This window comes from Osmerus eperlanus, chromosome 16 (genome assembly GCF_963692335.1).
Source record: "Osmerus eperlanus chromosome 16, fOsmEpe2.1, whole genome shotgun sequence".
Lineage (NCBI taxonomy): Eukaryota > Metazoa > Chordata > Actinopteri > Osmeriformes > Osmeridae > Osmerus > Osmerus eperlanus.
The window spans coordinates 6,872,927-6,896,845 of NC_085033.1; the positions used below are offsets into that span (position 1 = coordinate 6,872,927).

The 23,919-nt window shown below is 40.0% G+C and overlaps 3 protein-coding genes across 5 annotated transcripts in view; all 3 read right to left on the reverse strand.

The window, feature by feature from the left end:
• LOC134036986 (nuclear receptor coactivator 2-like) overlaps positions 1 to 2,750 on the reverse strand; it is a 30,249-nt gene extending 27,499 nt beyond the window's left edge. The window contains exon 1 of one of the 2 annotated variants that reach the window (XM_062482227.1): positions 2,630 to 2,750. The gene's annotated coding sequence lies outside the window, so the exon portion shown is untranslated. The remainder of the gene's footprint in view (positions 1 to 2,629) is intronic. The other variant, XM_062482228.1, reaches the window with a different exon arrangement.
• Positions 2,751 to 3,299: 549 nt separating this feature from the next.
• Positions 3,300 to 6,210, reverse strand: lactb2 (lactamase, beta 2). Of its 2 annotated transcripts, none has more exons than XM_062482302.1 (7): positions 5,920 to 6,210; positions 5,528 to 5,691; positions 5,326 to 5,443; positions 4,963 to 5,141; positions 4,582 to 4,730; positions 4,167 to 4,254; positions 3,300 to 4,038 (listed from the first exon to the last, which is right to left on the reverse strand). In XM_062482302.1, the coding sequence occupies exons 1-7, from the start codon at positions 6,039 to 6,041 to the stop codon at positions 3,998 to 4,000; spliced, it is 861 nt and encodes a 286-aa protein (XP_062338286.1). In that variant the 5' UTR covers positions 6,042 to 6,210; the 3' UTR covers positions 3,300 to 3,997. The 2 variants fall into 2 exon arrangements, with proteins under 2 accessions (XP_062338286.1, XP_062338285.1); XM_062482301.1 differs by having other exon boundaries at positions 3,300 to 4,041.
• A 10,104-nt stretch (positions 6,211 to 16,314) lies between these two features.
• The window catches only part of LOC134037040 (receptor-type tyrosine-protein phosphatase N2-like), an 80,737-nt gene continuing 73,132 nt past the window's right edge, over positions 16,315 to 23,919 (reverse strand). Inside the window, exons 20-23 of the mRNA XM_062482327.1 lie at positions 22,378 to 22,431; positions 21,565 to 21,629; positions 19,265 to 19,338; positions 16,315 to 18,208 (exon numbers count right to left, since the gene is read on the reverse strand). Of these exons, the coding sequence (XP_062338311.1) occupies positions 18,137 to 18,208; positions 19,265 to 19,338; positions 21,565 to 21,629; positions 22,378 to 22,431 (265 nt within the window). The 3' untranslated portion in view covers positions 16,315 to 18,136. The remainder of the gene's footprint in view (positions 18,209 to 19,264; positions 19,339 to 21,564; positions 21,630 to 22,377; positions 22,432 to 23,919) is intronic.

The window sequence follows — 23,919 nt, forward strand, 5'->3', positions numbered from 1 at the left end:
GATTATCTGAATGGTTGGCTGAATAGTTGATTGGCAGGATAGACTGTTAGAGGACTAGATGGCCAGGTCAGTCAATCTTTGCCCGTGGCCAAGTTAATCAGATGAAAAAATGTTGGAGAGGGGGTCGGGGATCAGGATCAGAATGTTGACACAACTGTCTCTGCAGTGTGACATCCAGATGGCAGCTTTGATGAATCTGTATATGAGGATTCCAAGGGAGTCTCACTTACTATACACACACACACACACACACAGCAAGCAAGCACAAATGCAAGCACTCACCCGCAAACAGCTATCACTTGACTGTACATTTTTTCTTAAATGAGGATTAAAACATAGAAGAAGAGCTAGTGTCCTGTGTTTGATCAGTGACGGACAAAACTCCTAACTGAACATGACTGACTACTCTGTGGAATAAACAGCTGGGGAATCTTTTTTTTCACCACAGAGGTCTCCATTAGCAACATAAAAATTCCAATTCAATATTAAACATAAATATGATATTATTATACTGTAGTATGCTGTTTGATAAGTCTGTCATACAAAAAGTACTGTACAATTTCTTATGATCTCAGGAATTTGTGTACAATTGTAATAATTCCAGTGCTAAAGCTTACTTTTTATATAAGTATACTGCTTATTGCAATCAGTGAGCATTGATGTTGCAATTCAATTTTAGAGGGACCTTTTTAATATGGATTTGCGAGTTGGGGATAAGCTTGCAGAAATCTGTTACTATTCAGAAAACTGCTCTGTCAAGTCTCAGACTCCCTCCCCTCTGTTGCTATTGGTCCAGATGCTTTTCCAGCTTTCTTACAGTTAGAGGAATTCAGGCCAGGAAGATCACAGTTAGGGCACACTGCCAAACCCACATTATGTACCTAGGGCTCCTGGTGTGAAAGATGCTATATGGGAAAAAAAAGCTAAGCTATTAAAAAGCTAAGTTGGCATTTTCTAAGATTACACCTTTGGGCAAAAGTGGAAACGTGATTAAAACCTTAATCAACAAACCAAATCTGTTTTTGATTTTTCCAAAAATCGGAACTAAACAATCATCATTTGATTCCTGCTTGCATGCCTGGAAGAACCAACCAGATACACTCTTTTATATCCAATTACAACACTTACAATTTTAATTTTATCCAATAAGACTAGGTCGAGTATAATAAATATCCAGTATACCACATGCAAATGTAGTGTGCGTGAACTGATGCTGAATCCTATTTTCATGGACCCTTTTCATTTCAGGAACACCAAACTAAACCAGAAATTCAAAGTGTCAGTATAATCCTACACGTAGCAGTTATTCTGTATGAAACACGTCCTACAGCAAAAACATCTCCTGTCCAGTAACATGTAGGCTAAGCCTATACATGCAATATAAACAGGTTCATGTGTGCTATCAATTAGCATTATTCGCACATATATTTAGCCAATGCACATTTACTACTATAGGTGAGACATCTGTGAGTACAGAGTTAGGGAATCTGGTCTGTGATGTGGTGGGGCAATGGGCCTAGCTTTCTAGCTCACGCATGCAACACACACTTAAACAGTAAAGGAACCAAAAAGATTAACAATGCAATTTCACTTTGAGTGTGGATGTTTTCTTGACTACTATATTTAGAATAAATGAAATTTCACCGACATCAGTAGGCTACTAGTTGGCATAGTATTATTGTGCATTCCTACAGATGTGTTGGATTCGAATGGTATTCAGACACAATGAATGAGATTTGGCCAAGTGGCTTCGATTCAGTACGCTATGATGTGTATCGTGCACGAATAAACTTCGAGTGAGATCAAGTAAACGGACCTGTAGCCTAACTAGTAAATTAACCTATGTCCAATGCAACTTTGTTTATTACAAATATGCACGTTGTTTAAAAAGGACTCTAAAGCGTAGGCCAATGTGAAAAGCTGGACACAGCGACATAAGTCGCACAACTGCTGAGGACACTTCTGTCACGTTCCCCCAAGCTCATGACGTCACTATCAAAGGTTGATGAACAGTTTGTCGAGGAAGTCAAAGCCACATTAGTTGTTTCTTTGAATGTTGCAATTACTTTGTTGCACTTCTAAGCTTGCGACAGTGTTTGACAATAGAGATATAATTTACAAACGGCTTACGTTCTCCACAAGACTGAAATAAACAGTGAGAAATGCAACGGCAAAAATCTTATTTAACAGTCGTAAACCACAGTGACGTTTGTTGCTCCTACCACAGAATTTATTTGGGTTTCAACGAGTCTCTGAAGAACTGAACTGCGGTATCTTACCTTTTATAATATTTACTGCTTTGGCTATAATTCTCTTATCTCAGATATCTCCAACTTTTCTAACTAAACCCTCGACACGATGGTTAATATTGACAATAGTCTATTTAAAATAATTACCCCATGAAATATTACTGTTTCTCAAACTAATTTAAAGAGATAGCTCTTTTAACCGTCTGTCATACTTAAAAACAAGTCATCCCGAACCACCTAAAGATAAAAATCCTATAGGACATCGCTTCCAATGATGAAGCTGACGTTATGAATCTTCTATGTAAACTAACAGCCCCAAAATTGAGCTACTTTTTCTAAATCTAAAGCACACAACAGACAGTTATTCTTTGAGAACTTACCTTAACTTATGGTTATCGTAAATGTAATGTGCTGTGTCAGAACCTTTGGAATCAGGAATCAGCACTGATCAGCACTGCCGCCGCCGCCATATTCCTGTGATGACTGGGTGCTTGTTTATCTTACGAATAGACCTCCCCCACACGCGCAGGGTACTAGTCCTCATTACCACAATGGACTTAGCTGTCCACAATGATGACACTGCAATGTTGTCTTACCTGCTGTTTAGAAACTATAATAGACGTTTATAAATGAAATGATAATGAAAATACCCATGACTATCCTGTATATTTCTTGGTATATGTATTATGGGCTATCATTTAAAACTTAACCTAATTTGGTTGAAGTTAGAGAAAATGTATTTGATTCCATTTTAGGATATTATTTTATTTTCATGTTCTTTTATTTCAATGCAGTTGTAAGGTCTGTAGGCCTATGTGGTATTTATTTATACCTAATTTCAACATTAAATGTATTACTACCATTAAGGCTGTCTTAAATGTCTTAAAAAGAAATGTAAGAAATGTCTCAAAAGTGCCTCCATAGTTAATGTTTCAACTACAGAATATTTCATACACTGTCTGTGAAAGTTACTGTTACATATCTGGTGGCAGTCATGTGGAAGTCACAAGATTGAGAGCAGCTTTGTATCACACACAGTTTGAAACAGTATCTGTTTAATATTCACAATTATTATTGGAGTAAACTACAGGTTCTGTTTATCTTGGCTATTGGCATGGGAGTTATGATTAGAGAAAAAACAAACTGGCTAAAACAAGAAATGACTCTTCATATTCAGATAAAGATAACCACTATTAATTAACAAACACTGCCACCTGGTGTTTGCCTTCACAAATTACATAACTGAACTGCAAAATCGGCAAAATTGTGGTCCATGTATGTATTATCCATAGGGATTTTTCAAGTACATATTAACACATATTTATTATTAAGTGTTTAATTTCTCAATTCCAGTCCTAATTTTTAGTAATACTCATCATGAAAAGTTCTGCACATACAAAAATGTTTTGTCTAATCTGCCCATGTCCAGATATTCAGTGCACACAAGACAGGCATCTTATTTTAAATGCAAAATACCTCATGTGAAGGTCTGTTATTGCTCTATATCAGTTGTATTTTCTCTCCATTGCCCAAACTACGATGAGGCTTGCAGCATAAACCTTCATCTCAAACCTTCACAAATACACTTCTGTTTTCAAATATTCTTCCACTTGGTCAAATTAAGAATACTTGTCTACAACTATAATAAGGCCATCTCAAATGCAATGGGCAAATATATCTTGAATGTTGTTTGTGAGCAAATCTAAATGTTAGTTTGTCCATCCAGCGTAGTTGTATTCTACATTAAATCACAAGTTACTCTTCCATTTGTTGACTTGGGAAGAATCATCTGCTGAATGAGATGTATAGAAATAACATATGTTACAATTTGAACATGTTTGGGTATTATATAACTTAATATGGTTTCAATTATATTCATTTTATGTTTGGTAGACAAAAATTCAATTTCAGACATACCAATAGATATTTTTCCCTCCTTTTCCAGTTTTGTCAGGTGATGTACAAGGTTTACTTCTGCTGCCCTATGGAGATGTACAGGGGTTTCCTTTTGTAGAGAAAAAGATAAATGTAGGTTAGGGAAGCGGGCTAGTAATCAGAAGGTTTCCAGTTCGATTCCCGGCCATGCCAAATGACGTTGTGTCCTTGGGCAAGGCACTTCACCCTACTTGCCTCGGGGGGTATGTCCCTGTACTTACTGTAAGTCGGTCTGGATAAGAACGTCTGCTAAAATGACTAAATGTAGGTGTTATTGATTAAGCTTTTGGGACAGGACATGGATGAGCTCCACATTTTTTGTAAATATGCTCATCATACCAGTACACTGTATCAATGCTGAGTATGAAAAGAAGGATGGCTACTTTAGGACCCCCACCTTGTAAACAACTTTCACCAGCTCCATAGAGGAGAGTGTCTGCTCTCCTGCCGCCTGGAGCACTCCAAGGATCTGCTTCTCCCTCAGGTTTCTGTGTGTGATGTACTCCTTAATCTTCAAGCCAGCATTGTGGACCACTGGGCCGTGACCTGCCGTACACCCATTGTAAAAACGTTGATGTGGTTTCTTTCGTATCAACATTCTAGGTATTTTAATGGTATTTTGGGTACTACACCATTCATTCTAAATGCAATTAACAACCACTCGTATTGAAGTAGTTTAAAGGATAATTATTATTTATTTATTTTTATTCAGGGGGATCATTAATTCTTAGGAAATCTTGTGGTTTTAAGTGATTTGTATATTTAATCAACAGCAAACCTGGGTAAATCAGGTCAGCACTTGAATCTAGTAGGATGTGTAAGGACCTCATGTAGTCGTACAAGTCTTCAAACACAGCGGTTCCTTCTCCTAAGATGCAGTCTCCTGAGAAGATGGCCTTTTCCTCCTCCAGAATTAAAGCCATGTGGTCATCTGTGTGACCTGGGGTGAATAGGACCCTGTGTGTACATGTGTGACAACAAACACACATACAGACATCCACAAACACATGAGATAGAGCAGATAGGAGACCTGGATTTAGCAGCTGACATCAAGGTGGTGGCTTGTACATAATGCACCCCAATAACAAAGGACCCAGCCTCTTCATGAAAGATGAATAAACTATAACTATAATAAACTCACTTTAGTGTAGCCCCCTCTGTTTCGATGAAATCTCCATCTTTCAGATACGTGTATGTCCTTTCAGATCCTATTCTCTCGTCGGCCGGTGGGGATCGAGGAAGTTTGCTGACTTGTAACTCTGTGGGGAGAAAACAAGAAACAAACGGTCAAACTCCGGTGTAGCATACTGACACAATGACTGTCCCAAAGTCCTGCTTCTCACCTCCACTGATGTCCCTGCAGATGTCAGACACGCCACCTGTGTGGTCATGATGCCAATGGGTGACAATGATCTCCTGGATGGTGGTGTTGAACTGGCTCAAGGCTTGTTTGAGAGAATTTATATACTCTGGGATTGAAGGCTCTCCTGTATCTATTAACACTCGTCTAAAAGCAAGAGTTACTTATTTTGGTGTAACATGTAAGTTTCACACAATTTACTTTGATTGCCGTAGACTAAAACTTCACTGTAATCCTAAATAAAATCAGACAGTTCTAAATTCAAGTACATTTTCCTATTACAATGTGTAGACCAGCGGCTGTTTAATTAATTACATGTGGAGCTAATGCTAGTTCAACAGTATCCCTCATAATCAGAACATGAAAGCAATGCACCTTTTGCCAGTTCCAACTAAATATGTGTTGGTTCCTTGCAGTGTCATTGGTCCAGGATTACACCCAAGAATTCGCACAACTCTGGACGACAACTGCTCGATTCGAGGGATTATTGCACTCATAGCTCGCGATTCTCCGTGATATAGAAGTAGAGTTCAGTGTCAACTCAAAACGCTGTAGAGATAGGACTAATCAAACATAGAACAGATTAACGCCTCAAACTACTGACATTTGAACTGTCAACGAAAAGTGCCCAACATGCAAAAGTATAAACATGACCCCATGTGTAACACTATTACTTCCGGTATGACATTTCATTTTGATTTCAATATAAAAGTTTCTTTTGAACATCAATTAACCATGATGAACCTATTTTATTATTAATGTGAATAAACCAAACGTATGGAGTACCAATGCATTGTACATACCATATCACGGAGGAAAAACTGTTATTCAAAAGTCAAACAAAATTCTAAATGTCAGAAACAAACACGACGTGGTAGTTACCAAGATTTGTCGATAGGTGGGAGTATTGTCAAATATAAGTAGGAGGCGTGTGGTAATGTATATTTTACTTAATGCCTTCATTGTCCTGTAAATGCATGTCCTGATTGGAGCACTACAATTACTATACACTTTGCACTTTATCTTAACCCACTGTTTACTTTGTGCGTTCTAAACTGTTCAAAGTTAGCCTACATACATAGGTAAATGCGTGCAAAAGCTTTCCATTCATATTTTACTCCCTTTCAAATGTCTATTTTATGGTTTGTAAAGGACAACAGGATGGGGCCATTTAAGATACAGTTTACCTTTTTCTGCCTTTCAGATCATCATTAAGTCTACGAACAAACACGCCTTAAGACATTTTATTTTATGTCATTGGTACTCTTTAGTGTGTAGCCTAATATAAAGGCAGCCAACGCAATATGGGCTAAGGTGGGTCCTAATAAAACCATGAAAGGATCATGATAAAGCTATAGGCCTACATTGCACAATAGGGCCATTTCATTCTTAAAAATAATGTTTTTGATATTTGCCTCCAATAAATTATGATCTATAAAGATAGGACTATATCCATATTCATAAGGGTGTTGAGAAGTAGCGGAGACCTTTCCAGAAATGGAACGGATTCCACATTCTGGGTATCTGCATGTGTACTGTTCTTCTGCCTTCTCCCTTTATCATCACACAACATAATGGTTTCGCAGTCTACCCGTAATCTCACATTGTAATCACTCCGATTTCCCCCCACCTAGCTCTCTCAACAGTTGCAAATTCTATATAAATGTAAATGATAGAGGGAAAGGAAAATAGAAATATAGTATTTAGTCTACATTTTTAATGAATCTGATGGCATTAGAGCGCAAATAAGTAAGGAAAACAAACCAAGGATATGGGCTTTGGTTACAAATCACACAATGTGCACTTGTTTGTAAGGGCCATCTACTTGGTCCTTCCTGAGACATTCTTGAGTAAGTGTGACACAAACCTACATTGAAATAATGTTGTATTTATATGGAACAGTATGCTGTTGGTAAGATTTAGACCAGGACTGGATATTTTATTATGTTTCCGTTTTGAAGCCTATTAGGGCCTAATCTTTTTAGAGTAGGCTATGATGTGAGAGGAATTATTTCCTACATTATTGTTCAATAAAACACAAAAACCTCTAAAACATTCAATTGAAATAAACTTCACGAAGGCAAGAATATTTTCAGTGATTTGAACTTCCTCAGTCTGTAGACACTTCCAGTACATTTGACTGCTCTAAAAAGACACTGTGGAGAATCCCATTAGAGCCCTTATTCACCAAGCAATATTAAGGAAGGATTGGTCCAGCACAAGCGTTTGAAAACATGAGGAGCCCACTTAGGTGTAATACTTGAAGTCATGATTTTTTAATTTTGTGTTTCTGTGTTTGACTAATGTTTTAAAGTGTTTATTTAAGATGACCATGGTCAATTCTGAGTGGCTTTAAATGGAACTCATTTTGGTATAATTTTTGTTACCGTGAAATGGAGAGAGGCGGGGTGAGGGGTGAGGAGGCTGATAGAGCACTAAAGTTCAAATTCAAAATCTGATTAATGTTATCATGATTTATTATTTTAAAAAATGCTGAAAAGCACAGTGTAATTAAGTTTCTCATCTGGAAACGTAATTTTACAACAAATTAAATGAAGGTAGAGTTAGAGCATGTGTGCAAGAGAGAATGGGAGAGGGACAGTAGGAGAGAGAGAAAGGGAGAGAAAAAGAGAAGGGGGGGGGCCATTGGGCCGAGACACCTGTCGTTAATTATGTATGACCGAGCAGGTGTACCGGGATGAGAGTTTTAAATATGGATTATAGATAACAGCCATTTTAGGATAGGTTCCTAATGTGCAATCTCTCCACTGTCCTTCAACACTTTGCTTCAATCTTCACACATCAATATTTTATGGGAATAGTCACAGATGCTGAGTCAGAATGATCTTTTCAATGTCTATGTTGAGTGTGTTGGCAGATTTGTATTATACAGATGTAGCCCTTCAGAGGCCTATAGTTTATCGACACCTAAACTACACAGCAAATACCGTAATGTTCTTTATTTTTTAGCGAGAGAGATGGAAAGAGAGGGGTTCATGAGAGCATAGATGTACACAGGACATGGCAGTATATGATGAAACATGGTAGATCTTGTGAAAAACAATATTTCAGAGAAAAATGTAATATTCAGAGGTTTTCGCAAGATTTGTCCAACAATTGCTCTTGAGTACCTTAGCGTTCTGTTTACGTCACCACTGAAGGATGTTTCAAATTGTAATTTTCCCGCCTGTTTGTGGTGACGTTTCTCGGTGGCTTATGGCTTCTGTCACTTGGTTGTCAGTAGAGGTGAGTGAGAGATGCATGAGAGAGCTGAAGACAGGATGTACTTCACATACATTCTACAAAACACAAACTGCATGAATCTACTCAAGTCGCATACATACACAGACTCATACACATATACACACAAACACACACACACCGTGGGGACTGAAAAATCACACCAGAAATGAAAAACCATGATGTTATTGAGCAGTCCAGTATTGGACACAGCACAAATAAATGCATTTGTATAACAAGACTCTGCATGAAATCTACCATAACCATTCAATCAGACAGAAAGTAGGACATACAGACAGACAGACAGACAGACAGACAGACAGAGAATCATTCATTTCCATCTGCCAGACAGACATATCAAGTTAGTCAGACAGACGTCCAACCAGCCAAGCATGGATTCAGAAGAGTAAGTCAGCCATTCAGCCAGTCAGCAAGCCAGTGGTCTAGTCACATTAGCATCCTCTATGACTTCCTTGGCAGCTTGCTCCTAGCTCTTCACTGAAGTGGAGGATCCAGATAGAGAGATGTCTTAATTAGGTTAATTAATACCAGAAATATATTCAATTTGATCACATACAGAGAGACAAAGAAGTATTTTGTCAAACATAATATTGTATATTGATTTTCTGCTCTGAATAAATATCCTTATGATTGTGCCAGATAGGGCTGTTTGGGCCGGATGGAAATTAATTGACAACTTATGTTTAGTGCCACCCTGTTTGGGCGGCAGTCATAGAGCCATAGTAGATGGCTTATGTAGCTGTTTATATTTCATAGTACAAACACATATAGATATAGTATGTTAGTTTATTATAGTATGACTATCAATGGGTATAAGCATTGTCTGTTACTAAGCTCTATTAAAACTAAGAACTAACTAAGTTAGTTAGAACTAAATGGTGAAGGGTGGTACTGAATGGTGCACAGTAGGTATAGCATTATGAGCAAATAGACGGGCACCGAAATGTAATTTACATTTTCTATCAATACATCATTCATACGATGTAAACAACACAAATTGATGCATGAAGACTTACTTACAAAGACTTAAGAGTTTATAGAGTGGTTTACAAACCCCCCACCCTCCTCCCAAACTGAGATGCACATGTAAAACAATACAAATGACATAGCCCATCAGCACACATTTTTGACACAGAAACAACTGTATCCATAAAATTCATACCTACCAAAAATGTATGTTTGTGAACAGTTGTGTACTTTTTTGTGGATTTGTACAGTTGTCAAAGCTTTCATTTTTAATTCCTGGATCAAACTGTGTTATCAGCATGACTTGATTCTTTTAGTTTTTTTGGTCTTCATTTTATATGCAGGTATGCTCATTTGCTATATGAATAAAAATCAGAAATCAGCGTGTGAGTTTGTGTGTGTGTGCATATCTTGTGTGTACAGCTAGTGTGTGGCTATTTAGGACTGTAGTAGTGTATGTGTGTATGTGTGTGCACTTGTGCATATCCATGTGTGTGTGTAGTGGTGTGTGTGTGCACATGTCTGACCATGTGTGTGTGTATACGTGTATCTCAGTGTGTTTGTCTTATGTGTTCTCACACGTACACATGAAACAAGGTGGTAGATGTGAGAGATTGTTACTCAGCAGCTTGTATCCCCTCAGGACTAAATTATGGTGGCAACATTTGCCAATATGCTGATTCACTGCAGACCAGAGCAGAGCTATCGTCTCCTCTCCTTCGTCTGATTTGGATGGAAGCCAACTAGGGGGAAACTGTCAGACAGCTGCAGGAAGCCACTGATTAATCTGAGCAGTCATGGAGAAAAACAATCCTGAGGAGAGAGAGGGAGAGAGAGAGTTGGGGGTAAAGAAAAGTAAGAGGATAAAAAAGTAAGAGTAGAGAATAGATTATGTGTGTGAGAGAGATGGAGAGAGAGAGAGAGAGAGAGAGAGAGAGAGAGAGAGAGAGAGAGATACAGCAGGGGGAAAGAGACCTGTCTGTGCATACATTGTTAAATTGTTAATAAGAAGACCTCTGACTGAGGCGTTGGGCATAAATTGGTGCATTGCTTTATTCTGAAGTCAAACCATGTAGCCAAGTGTGGAGGGGTCTGAAGGGCTGCTTGGATGCATTCTATATCACAACATGATTTATAGATAAAAAATCAAACAGGCAAGCAACTCAACAGAAATAGGTGGACATTTCTTATCTGTTCTTAACAATTAAGTTTTGCTTTTTTTGAACCCATTTGAAATCCTCCCTCCCCTCCTTGAGGTGATCAGATCTGTGAAGGGATAGGTCTGAGTTTGTAGTTGTCTATGCAGTTTCATTTAAACCTATTAAATTGTGATCGGTGACTTACCAAATAAAGGTTTTGCTCAAACCAAATCCAACGAATGTCATACAGTACCTTCTGCCTACAGGTCCTTATCCAAAAGAAAGGCCTTGGCCAAGTCAATGAAAACTCTCTAACAGAAAGTTGACCTGACAGAATGAACAAACTATAGGCCTACTATCTACTGCTATGTTCAGAAAAGGTTAAATGTTGACTACCTGGGGCTCCAAAAGTGATCCTTGCTGATAACATGGATCAAGGCCGTTCTTTTTCCTTTTCTATTTAATTTAGCGAAGATGATTCCCTCGCTCTTTCATAGACATGTGGGCTGTGATTGCGAGTGAATCACTGACCTTTTTTTCTACAGTGAGAAATAGAACTCACCTGTCGGCCCAGGGACCCGCATGTCAAAGGAAGTCTTAATCCATGTTAGCTTCACTCATTCCTGTGCAATGTTCTTACTTGGGTCTCTTCCTACACGTTGTCACATTTTGCATTTTTTTGTCACACACGGTCTATGAATAAATGCAGTCTGAGTTTGAAACGGGCCAGATCCATCTGGAAAGAGGCATCGTTTTCCGATACCTAGCTGTGTTGGGCGTTGACGCACTATAGCCTATATAGACTGATGAGAAGGACATTCTGTTATTCCTTGACCATCTTGAGAATGACTGTTTTCATTCACAATTGTTTCAAATATTGTCAAGCCATTCAGGTGAGAACAGGTAGAATTTAATTTCAGTTATTCATATTTGATCTCACATTTAGCTTTGCCCCGAATATTTACTCGAAGGCTTGAATTCATCAAATAACTTTAAAATAAAGGTGTCAGTCAAATACATGCTAGGCTTTGATGGGTGTCAAAGGAATATAATTAAAAGAAAGTGTGACTAGTGCGACATTAAGACAGGACACATAGCCTACTGTTTATTTTCTTCTAGCACTATATTTTCTTATTTTCTTCTAGCATTATATGAGGCTGTCATCTCATTTATCTCATGTATAACATACAACCTCTATAAATCCTCATAACCACTTTCTTTCTGAAAAGAAAACATCTGGAATGGAAAGCTCCTCGGTTAGATTGACCCTCATAGAGAAGAAAGCCATGGTTGACACGTTTGGCTTTTCAAAGCACAGGTAAAGTCTTCTTTTTCATTCTTAGGATTAAGCCAAAGAATGAATCGAGAGATTCATTTCTGATTGTGGAGAGAAATGACGATGTTGCTGTCAGATGCAAAGCTATATTGAATCCTGGATAAGACTCCAATGTTGTTAAGCTGTTTTCAGGTTAATGGATAGGTTTTTGGACTTGAACTATATAGTTCATCTCATTATGTGAAGGGATGTATGCCCTAAGCAATACGTGTACAGTAAACAGGAAAGTCTTTTTTGGTTTAAGTGCAGGTTGAGAGACCAGACAGCTTTAGCTGAGTTGGTAAATTCTGTCAGTGTGAGTACTTGTTTATATGGCTTTTTGTCTCGTCAGACAATTCTAAATGTCAAACCTGCCTTGTAAAATAAATGAATATAGATAGATAGATGGATTGACAGACAGCCCAAAGAATCTACATGCTCTCATATCTGATACAGTAAATGTGTGCATTTTCTTACATTATTTCTGTTAATGCTGTACATTATTTACTTTCTTTTTAATGTTTCCACAACACAATTAATTCTCTTTTTCGAAAAGAAGTAATTTTTCAGTAGAAAGTGTGCACCCAAAGTACCCTTGTTGTGATACAATACACATGCACACCGTATACACACAAACATGAGTCCAAAAAGAAGTATACTGAAGTTGATCTGTGATAGTGATGTATGTGGAAGTTACAGTTAAGCATCTCTGGTAGTTTTTCTATTCCTAATATGACAGGAGCCAGTGTGCTATATTTGCTCCCACCTGAACAGATCCTGGAAAGGTCGTGGCTCTGTGGTGGCCCATGTCCATCCAACTAGGAGAGGAAACACATCACTTTCCCTCACAGTTTCTCTCTTTCTCACCATTGGTTCAATTGGATCAGACACGCAGGTTGTGGATAGGCTGAGAGGTGAGGGGGTGGTTGTTGCTGTTGCTAGGATTCTGTTGCTAGGGATCACCGCTGTCGCTAGGCTCGGGTGGGGGAAATGCATTATGGATGGTTGATTTTCTCATACAGGCCTCATCTGAAATGCAGATGAGTTCAGTCCGCCCTCATTCCCCGTTTCCCTCATTTCTCTTACTCCTTCCTTCCTGGTCTCTCTAAATACACATACACTTTATTCTGGGTTCATTAAAGGAATCAAGTTTGGGGATTGGTGATCCTGCTATTGTGAGAAGCCAGTTACTGCTCCTCGGACTCAGGAACATAGATACTGTAGTTGTTCACAAGCAAAGGGTCAGTAACAGTGTTTTTGTGCATGGGTGGGGGAGGGGCATGATGCAAGATTGTCATCTCATAAAAATCAACCTACTACTTTTAGGTGAGGAACAGAATAATGAAAGGACATTTTTAACACAACAGGAAAAGGCAATAGTAGTCTTGAGACATAAAATGAGAATCCCTTCTTCAGAGGACAAACTTGGTGGTCAATGTAGCATTTAACCATGACAACAGTGTATTTTGTTACATTTCAGAGTGACTCCTCATTCATGTACTGGTTTATGTTTCATTATTATCCATATGAATAAAAATGTGGTGAGGTAAACATTCTAGTTCGTAAATACTTAAAAGACACAAACCCTACACAGTCCATGAAACAAACACATCAGGCAAGTACACTTGGTCTTGTGACTTTTTTTAAATTGGACTTGAACATTTACCACAGACATAACTGGATATACTTATCTGGCTCATATCGCTGGATGTCTTTTTTGCTGAGCCATATAACTGAATGAAAATACTACTTCCAACCCTACTCTGGGCAAGTACAGCATGTGCAGTCTCTGTATCTCTCTCTCTCTCTCTCTCTCTCTCTCGCTCTCTCCTAGTGGCTGACCACACTGCGGAATGTGTTTTTTACAGTAACATTTATTATCAGCTGTGTTCAATACCAGTCCTTCCCAACTCATTGCTCTCTTGAATCAGGTCAAGAATCCTCTAGAAGTTTCAACCGGAGAGTTCAGACTGGGGAAAAAATCTTCACCTGTTGTGTGTTTAAGCACCCTTGATAGGCTTGAAGACTCTCAATACTTTCTGGGTGCCTACATATTCCAATGTATAACAGATAACCCTATTATCTGGATTAGTGACAGTACCTTTTGGAATATGATCAAAACCATTGACTGCCTGAGTGCATGTTTTCATCGAAGGTGAAAAGCAAGCTGGCTTCATTACATTGTGAATAGTTTTTTTTTAATGGTACATTGCATGTCACAGTTTTGGTTGTAAGTGATTCAGTGTGTACTGCCATCAGCGAAGGGTGAGGCCATCACAATGACACTGCGGATACTGCAGAGTGAATGGTGATGCTGGTACTGCCAGGCTCATCACCAGACCTTGGCACAGGCATTAATACCCTGGGCACTGGCGAGCACGAGGACACTCTGGAGCTAGGACTGGAAGATGAGTTACAGCTAAAGGAAACAAGCTGTTCGTCGCAATGATCTGTCTCTCAGTCGAGAAGAGAAGTGTGTTTGGTGAAACACCTTACGATAGAACTTTGAGTCGTACTTTCAAACAAAATAATTAACACGCAACTTCTCGAACAGTCACTTAATAGCTTAGGGTCATAACTAACCTTTTTCACTTTAAGAAAAAAACAAACAACAAACAAACATAAGAGGTCAAAATTGTATCAATAATACATACTAACAAAACCCCTCAGTAATTTATCCGATTATTACATGTCTTTCGTGCTCTCCTTTTTCAGTTCACCAGCTGTAGCCCACTGTCATACCAGGTCCTCTCAGTTTCTGTCACAATCACTTTCATCCTAATACCCCAGTACAACAATTGTCTGGGATCACCATATCATTTGTAATTATGCAAAACTGTCTTCACGCCATGTGAAAGGAAAGCAATTTTTGCATGCAAATGCTTAAATTCCCTCGGAGTATGACGATTGGACATGTGCTGATAAACCCACTAATGATGAGTGACAGAAAGCCATATTGGGGTCACCACACGTGTGTGACACTGATGAAAATGATCAACTAAATTCCAGAGGTGTCCATGCAAAAGGAGATTGGCGATGAAACAGAGTGGCATTTTGGAGTCACAGCTATGCCTTTTAATAACCCAGTTCAATTGGATTGTAATGAGAAAAGATCTTCACCGTGAGGAATCAAGGGATCTTCTCCCAAGATTTTGGCTCCTGTGGCAGTTATTCTGATTTGTAGTTATTTTACTCAAATCATCTCTCTGATGACCTACCTGACTCATGTTGAGGAGCAGTGTTTGGTTACTAACTGACTCACACTCTCAGAAGCTTAATAATAGGACTTCTTTATGGCAGGAGTGTGCTCATAGCCAGGTGTAGAGAACTCAAGTTGGGAAGTCACTAGGTCCAGGTGGGTCCTGTGGATAAGCTCCCTTTTAAAAGGATATTTTAGACCTACTGAAGTACATGGCAATATTCACTGAAGTACCTTGAGCTTCCTGATTTCATTTTACCACAGACCTTGACGATGTTTCTTTTATCAAGGATATGATTGACATATCCAAACATTCCAAATGCTAATTTAAAATGGTTGGATCCTTCTATCTGGTTGTCTGTATGAGGGTGTATGTTTACAGTAGGTGGGAGGCAGTAGCTCATGTTCCCATGCATGTAGCAGGAAGTGTTAACACAGACAGCATCATTTCCCGGTAAATCCAAAAGCAGGATGGGTCTGCTAAACCATGTGAATCACCATGCAGATTGAAGGGGGATCAAAATAGCATCAGGCCATTTGCAGCCACTCTGGCTGACAATGAGGTGAGATTGGCAGGGGAGGAGAATGCCAAGCCCCCAACTGTCAATCAAGGTGATGGAACTGAGACATCGCCCACGATTGGCCAATTCTACACCTCTAATGTTAGGTTTCCTTGTGAATATTTGATCTGTTATTGCTTACAGCTCTGCTCAAGAAAAATGTGGGCTTTACCAATGGGTTATACCAGGAACCAAAGAGGACTTATCAACTCTTTATGGTTGTAGATAGTGCTGTATCTATCTTTCAACGATTGATACTTTTGGACTCTTAAATATTGTAACGTGCATGTGCAATTAACTTAGTTTCACAAAGTAATTGATACATTACTCATCACATCCCATACTTTATTCCCAAAATCTTGTTTGTCAGAATGAGTTTTCACATACTCTACATCTGCTAATTCATCTGAGAGTTATGTGAAGCACAATGTTTTTCAAAAGAAGCTATGTTGAGCTAGAAGACCGGCCCCAGACTGCAGATTTAAAGGCTATAACTAAAGGCTTAACTATTCAAAACAGATCAGTTCTCAAAATTGTTGTTTGAAGTTCAACCAGATATTGCCACCTACCCAGAATCTAAAGAGAGACACGAAGAAAGCTTTAAAAGGAGATAATGAAATGTTGAAAATAACAACAAAGAAGATTTCAAAGCACATAGAATGTGTTTGCAATACAATACTTTGATAATTGGGACTTTATTCACAAGAGCTATTTTCTCTTACTGAAAAACAAAACAAATTAAAGATGTTTTGACTAATATGTACATACAGACTAATTGAATAGATCAGCAATCTATTCAAATCAATCTATTTTCGAAGGAAAATTGAGGTTTTCTAGAGGACAGCTGGAAAAAGGATATTAACATTATGAGTACAGGCTTCAGTTTAGGAAATGAATAGATCAAATGACATTTCATTAACTATCCTTGGCTTGTGCACAAAAAGTAATACCATGACTTGTTTTGCCTGAAATATGGAAAAAAAAATAGCTAAACACAAAGATTTATCACAGAGAAATACAGCATACACACATTTGACAAAATAATTATTACTGTACTCACAAGTAGTCATTACCAGTTTCTATAAGCATGTGCGTTTTCCATGAAATTAAGACAATGAGTAAAAACTTTGCAGTCAAGTCTGATAAAAATGTAGTCTGTGTTTTATCCCACTGATTCAAAAGATACATTAAAAAAGCATGCCTATAGGGCAAACAAATGAATTTAGCCTTTCCATGCTACCTTGGCTTGACATTGGCAGCTAATAATCACACTTAAACCAGTTATGCTACATAAAGGAGCTGTTATAATAACAGAAAAATACAATTTCATTCATAGTACTGCTTTATTTGAGGCAGGCATTAGTACATTTTAAATCATAATTTGTTTTGTCTGTAACAGCTAACCCATATAAGTATATTGTAAAGGTCTCAACAGTGAGAGGAAACATACACCTTGTGTAGTTACTCATAATTACACAAAATCATCATGTTCCTAATCTAAATCTCTCCATAGTATCATTTAGCAGTTATAATTTAGATCTTTTTTGTACATCTCCAGTGTAAGAAATTAGAAGACACAGAATATGACATTTAAAATCTGACTTGGCTAAAGACTCTTTTTTGTTTACAGAAGGGGAGGAGGGGGTTGGACAGATCATATTTTACAGACACACTTGTATAAATATCTAGAAATAATAATTCTATGATAAACACATTCAAATCTATCACAGAGTGAAACATTGGTCAATCAGTAAGGTTGTTTGAATGCACTGAATCTTCAGTTTGAAATACAAGCTTCATAGGGGATCACAATATCGGGGTCAATGTACACCTCTTTATATCCAGTCACGGTTTCTGGCACAATGTTCCCAAGAAGGAACAGGAGGAGGAAAGAAGAAGAAGGAGAGATGAAGGAGGGAGCAGAGGACAAGTAGAGAAGACGGGGTAGAGGATTAGAGGAGAGAGAGTGGGCGTGGAAGAGAGGGGATTGTGGGAAACATGAAGTGTCTTGGAGGAGAAGAGGGAGGGAAATGTGGAAGGGGGTGGAAGAAGAGGGGGAGTTGAAGAGGGTGTATGAAACGAGGGGGGGGGGGCAGAGGGGAGTTTCAGTTCGGGGAGGAGGGGGCGGGGGTCTGCTGAGGCTTGGCCGCTCTCATTGTGGCAGAGCTTTGAGTATGGCGTTCACCTCCTCCGCAACAGCTGTCAATGCAAACTCAAACTGCTCCTGGGAGTGGAGAGAAAGAAAGAAAGAGAGAGACAGAGAGAGAGAGAGAGAGAAAAATGGGGAAAAGAGACAGGAGGTTAAGCCACACAGAAACATCCCAAACCTAAAGGTATGAAACTACAGATCACAGTTGCCGCATATCATTTGCATTTGCCACACATTTGCTTACAAGTGTTCTAATGTTGATAACCAGTAGGGGGAGTGAAACTGTAACCTTTTCATGTGTGAAGTATGTGTGACAACCATGTAGACAAACTAACTGCTTGCTAACTTGTCTGAAATTTGTCCTGGGACATACCCCCATATTTTAAATACTACATATTATGTAAAAACGACATCACCAGAACAAAATAAAAACTGAACACAGGTTTACACTGACATCTCGATTCTCTGCTCAGTTCTGGTATAGCCATAAACTAAATTACATATTACATGCAGTATAAATACCTTGAAAATAAAGACAGCTTCAGAAGTGATTTAATCGAGTGAGAATGGGTCAACTAAACAACAATGACTGTCTAATCTTTTAAAAATGTTGACTGTGACTGGAAAAACACATTCAAGTGACCCCCCATGAATATGACATGGGAACGTGTATGCATATATGTACAGTGTATTGGTCTGTCTGAGAGAGGGAGAGACAAAGAGAGAGAAAGCAGAGTGGGAGAGGCAGTGTGTGTTCATCCTTATATTGAGCTTGCCTCACTCTTGTAAGTGAGCTCACCACCTTGATTTAAAATAGTGAGATAGGGGGGCAGTGGCAGCCTAAAGCCACCCCCACTTGCTGTTCACAAATCAAAGGCTGTCATTAAAGCTTCCCCAAGTTGAAAGAGAGGGGGGATGGAGGGGTGAAAGAGAGGGGGAAGAGAGAGAAGGAAAGAGAGGGGGGTGGAGAGAGAGAGGTTGGGACAGAGTGAGGGAAAGGAAGAAGAGAGAGACAGGAAGCAATACATCGGGGGAGAGACAGACCGTGAGGGAGAGACAGAGAGAAAGGGGGGGAGGGAGACCAAGAGAGAAGCGTGGAGAGACACAGAGACGGAGAGACAAGGGCGATACCTTGGTCTGGACCATGGCCGCTCGCTGGTCCCTCAGGTGTTCCAGGGTGGCAGCGATATCGATCTCCTTCGCACCTGCAACACACACACACACGCACACACACACACACACACATACACACACACACACACACACACACACACACACACACACACACAGACACGCGCACAGACACACACAGTTGGACGGAGTTCAAAGACCAGGAAAGATAATCCGAGCCAGCATCTGTCAATCTGCTTTCATATACCCTCTCCCTTTGGAACGGAATGTTGGTGCATTCATCTGAGTCCACACACACACACAAACACACACACACGGATAACTACCGACACACACGCGAGGTTCAGATTGTTTTTGTTGTCGGGATGAAAAACAAGGGGATGAGAAGGAGGAGCAGATCCAAGGGAAAGAACACTGGACTTTGTGAAAGTGTCGAGTGTCTGATTCAGAACCTTGATAAAAGCGGTGTCATCTGCTCCCTTTCCCATCAGCCTTTTGGTCGGCTTCACTAATGTTCCCCAGTACACCACTTTAATCTTCCTATCGGAGGGGGGAGGGGGGCCCTGTTTTCCACCTGCGTCATGTCAGGTGCCCCCCCTCAGATGCCCCCCTCAGGTGCCTCAATACTTGTCACTGGTAAATACCAGGCCACCTTACGGCAGAGACTGTACCAGTGCCTGCTCACCAGCATGGCACCATGCCCGGTTGTTCAGACATGGTGATGAAGTTGGCAGAGGGCTGTGCCCCCCTGCCGACTGAACACGCTGGTGATCACAAAGACCAAGGCTATCTGAATCTTGAACTAATTGGGGCTAGACTACACCATCGCCTGGACGGCTTTCCGTGTTCACCGTGAAAACCTCGCAAAGGGGAGGAGAAAGAAGAAAAATAATGTCTCAGAGAGAGAGAGAGAAAAAGAGGTGCAAAATTGCAAAAATAAAATAGATGGAATTAGTTTTCTGTACTCTTTCCCGCTCTTCACACCACTTCCTCCTCCTGCCTGATGTGCACAAATCGAAAGTGCTAACTTTCTGTTTAAAAAAAAAAAAGCAGAAAATGAATGAGTAAAGAAAAGCTCATTCAAGTCCTATTCTCTTATTCAAATGACCAGAAGTACAATAGACTCCGTTCCATCCAAGAAAGCCACACGGTTCTACTAGCCTTACTCTACTAAGGCCTTTATTTTGAAGGGACTTAACAACTCATGCTTTTGTGCAGGTTTATAATAAACCACACTTTAGATGGAGCAGTATAAACGGGCTCATTTGAGTTCCCTTCTCGTAAGACTCCCTTCCTCAAGGAGAGAGAGAACCAAAGGAGAAGAAGAAAAAAGAAAGAAAGCCCTGGCCCTTGAGGAAGCCGTGAATAAGCAGAGCTGAGCTGTGCTTACCAGCTGGACACTAGGCCTCTGAAAGCACCCCTGCACTTGTGCATAGGATTCTTAAGATAGAGAGAACATTACAGGAGAGAGAGATAGATAGAGAGAGAGAGAGAGACAGAGAGAAGCTTTGGGAAAAGAAAAAAAAAAGAAGCAAATAAAAAGAAAGGAAAAAACCCTCAGCATAATTCTCGGTTGAATTTACAATTCATTCCTTGGGAAAAAAGGAACGAGAGAAAAGGATTGGGGCGGTGGGGGTTGGGATGATTTTGTGTCCGAGGGTCCTGGAGGTGGCTTTGATCAGGCTGAAGGAACGCCGTAGCAGCAACCTGGGGCCTCCAGCTTCTCAGGGGCCAGACAAAGACTGTACCCCACTCCAACCCCCTGCAGCCCTCCCCCACCCCCCACCCCCTGACAGGCACAGCCCGGCCCAGATCCCTGCCCTGTTGGTAGGGAGGAGAGGGGGGGGGGGGGCTCTGAGCCGGCCGCACAGTGTGACAGCCTGGGAAAAGCGGCTCCTCAGTGGGGGCAAGGATGGCCACTCTGCCCTTTCATCTTTGGTTAAGGCCAGGCAGGACAGGACTGCTGCATCGCTCATGGAGACGGCGACAGACACATACCTTCCTGGTCGCGGTCACAAGTGAGTGTGTAGCCCAAATATAGTACAGGTGCACATACACACAAACACAGATAAACCTGCACACCCCACTGTCTCAAATCTACTGTATTTGTTACGGAACTATTTTCTGTCACATTCTTTTTCTCTGTCTCCCTCTTTATGTAACATTCCACAGAGGCCAGTCTCCCCTCTTATGCATTTCTAAACCCATGGCTGAACATTTTTGGTTTGCATGTTGCCATGGCAGCATGTCCAACTGAACCAGTGTAAAGGGAGAAAGAATGAAGATTACTGGCCGCTCACCTTTAGCCATCTTGTTGAGAACCATGTCAATCAGAATGTATGTTCCACTTCTGCCTGCACCATCGCTGTGATAGAGAAAGATGGAGAGAGAGATGAATGGAGAAAGAGAGAAAAGGGGAGGATGAGAGATGCAAGAGATTTAGAGAGAGTAAAAGATAGGTAAATTATAAGTATTAAGCCAAAAATAAAGGCCAGCTTCCATGTCTTATGACTTGGCCAACAACATTTCTAGGCAAGATTATTGTACATCTTAAAACTACTCTTTGTTGATTTAGTTTCAGTTCCAGAAAAATGTGACATGTTGTAACAGGTGAATGCAAAGAGCAGAATCTAATATTTCATGCATATGAGTCAACTAATGCTATTTCAAGGGGATAAACATGATCAAAGTGGCAAATTATGGAACAAAAACGTTATTTATGGTACAATTTTAATAACAGGCAAAAATAAACAGTAGAAAAAATAGCAAACTGCAATATCCGATTTCAAGGAACAGCTGAAAACGAATTGGATACTAACACTTCTACATGTTTAAATTGAGCATGTTGTGACATGAGAAAATGTTTTTTTCTCTTTCAGGTGCTTCTTTTTTTCAGATAAATGACGTAAACTGGTGTTGGCTCAGTGAAAGTGACCTACTGAGAGACTGTGGTACATAAAACACACTGGTGTGGACACACCGTGGCATGCTTGTACATAATGGTCAGAGATAACTGAACACAAGCCCACTGTAGTTAACTGAGCACCTAGAATGTGACATCACTGAGTAGGGTTGAAGAGGCACGATGAAGGAAAGCCTGTGTCTATACTTGCCTGCAGTGGACTATAATAGGACAAGAGCGTCCCCTGTAGCATTTGTTGACCTTTCTGTAACAGAAGAGAAGATATGCATCATAAACAGTTCAACCCCACATAAACGTTTAATTAAAAACACAGAATGGCGCAGGGTGTCATTTTCGCACTCTACCTTCCAAAATTTTACTAAACATTACTTTTTACTTTATTTATAAAAAATATAAAAAACAGCTTTAGGGGCAAAAGTCCATAATGTGACATGGAGATTCTGCAAAGTGAGAGAGTTAACATTTCCAACTTGATAATCAGACACAGTCCACTTTTCACAATAAAATACATACTATATGTGACCAGATAAGACTGGCTATGGTGATCAATAGGTTTGATCTAATGAAGGAAAGAATGTGTGTTCATTGCTATTATGTTCTCCTTGTATTATGAAACATGTTCACACCCCTCATACACACACTCCTGCTGATGTCCAAGTGTGTGGCAGGTTTCAGGGTTTTAATAGGCAGTTGTTGAAGAGATTAATTACAGAAGAAATAGTACAGAAAGGTACAGTAGATATGTATGGAATGGAATGTACGTGAAATCATCAAGATGGTGGTACACCAAAGAGCATGTTGGAGGAAGCACCATCGTGATTATATTTAAATACAAGTAATAGTTCCTCACAAGAATTGTCCATGTTCATTTAATGAACTCAAACATCAGAGGACCTTTTAGGCTCAAGTATGTGAGGTGCACTGGCTAGTGCAGCTTTCCTGGCATAGTGGAACCAAAGGATTCACTGATATTGTGAAAACCTTGGGAATCCAATGCACCAAAGTCAACTGCACCCCAAGTATTTTTGATTCAGGTCTGCAAACAAATGTTGAAACCCGTTTTTTGCAGACAGATCTGACCACAGATGCCATCAGCAAGGTTACCATAGGAACAAGAGGAGGAGGATGACCATTGGGTATAGGGGTGGTCAGGGGTTGGGGGGAGAGGGGTCGGTGTGGGAGCTAATTCAAAGGACAGGAAAGAGGCGCCCCAGAAGTTTAAGGGTCAGACAGAGAGAGACAGACAGAGAGAGAGAGAGAGAGAGAGAGAGAGAGAGAGAGAGAGAGAGAGAGAGAGAGAGAGAGAGAGAGAGAGAGAAAGAGAGGAGGTGGGTTTGATCGGAGGAAGTCAAGCAAACCATCAGCAAGCGAAAGGCAAGAGGTCATTATAGGTCATTGGACACAGAGTAAAGAAAGAAGGAGATGGCCAGAGAGGGAGGGAGGAGAACTGAGGCAGGAAGAGAGGAGGGGTCAGCGAGGCCCCTCTTTTTGGTTGCAGAATCGCAGTTTCCAATGATCACTTTTGTGACTATGCAACTGGGCTCATATTACTAGCTGCAACATCACAAAAATGACAGTGGCAACCGCTAGTTAGCTTGGCAAAAACAAACGAGAGGGAAAAAAACCCAATAAAAAACAATCAAAAATTGGGTTGTTTCACAAAGTAAAGAGTGCCGTTGTGCTTGATCAGAAGGGAGTGAGTTGTGTTAAACACATGCCGACATACAGCAGG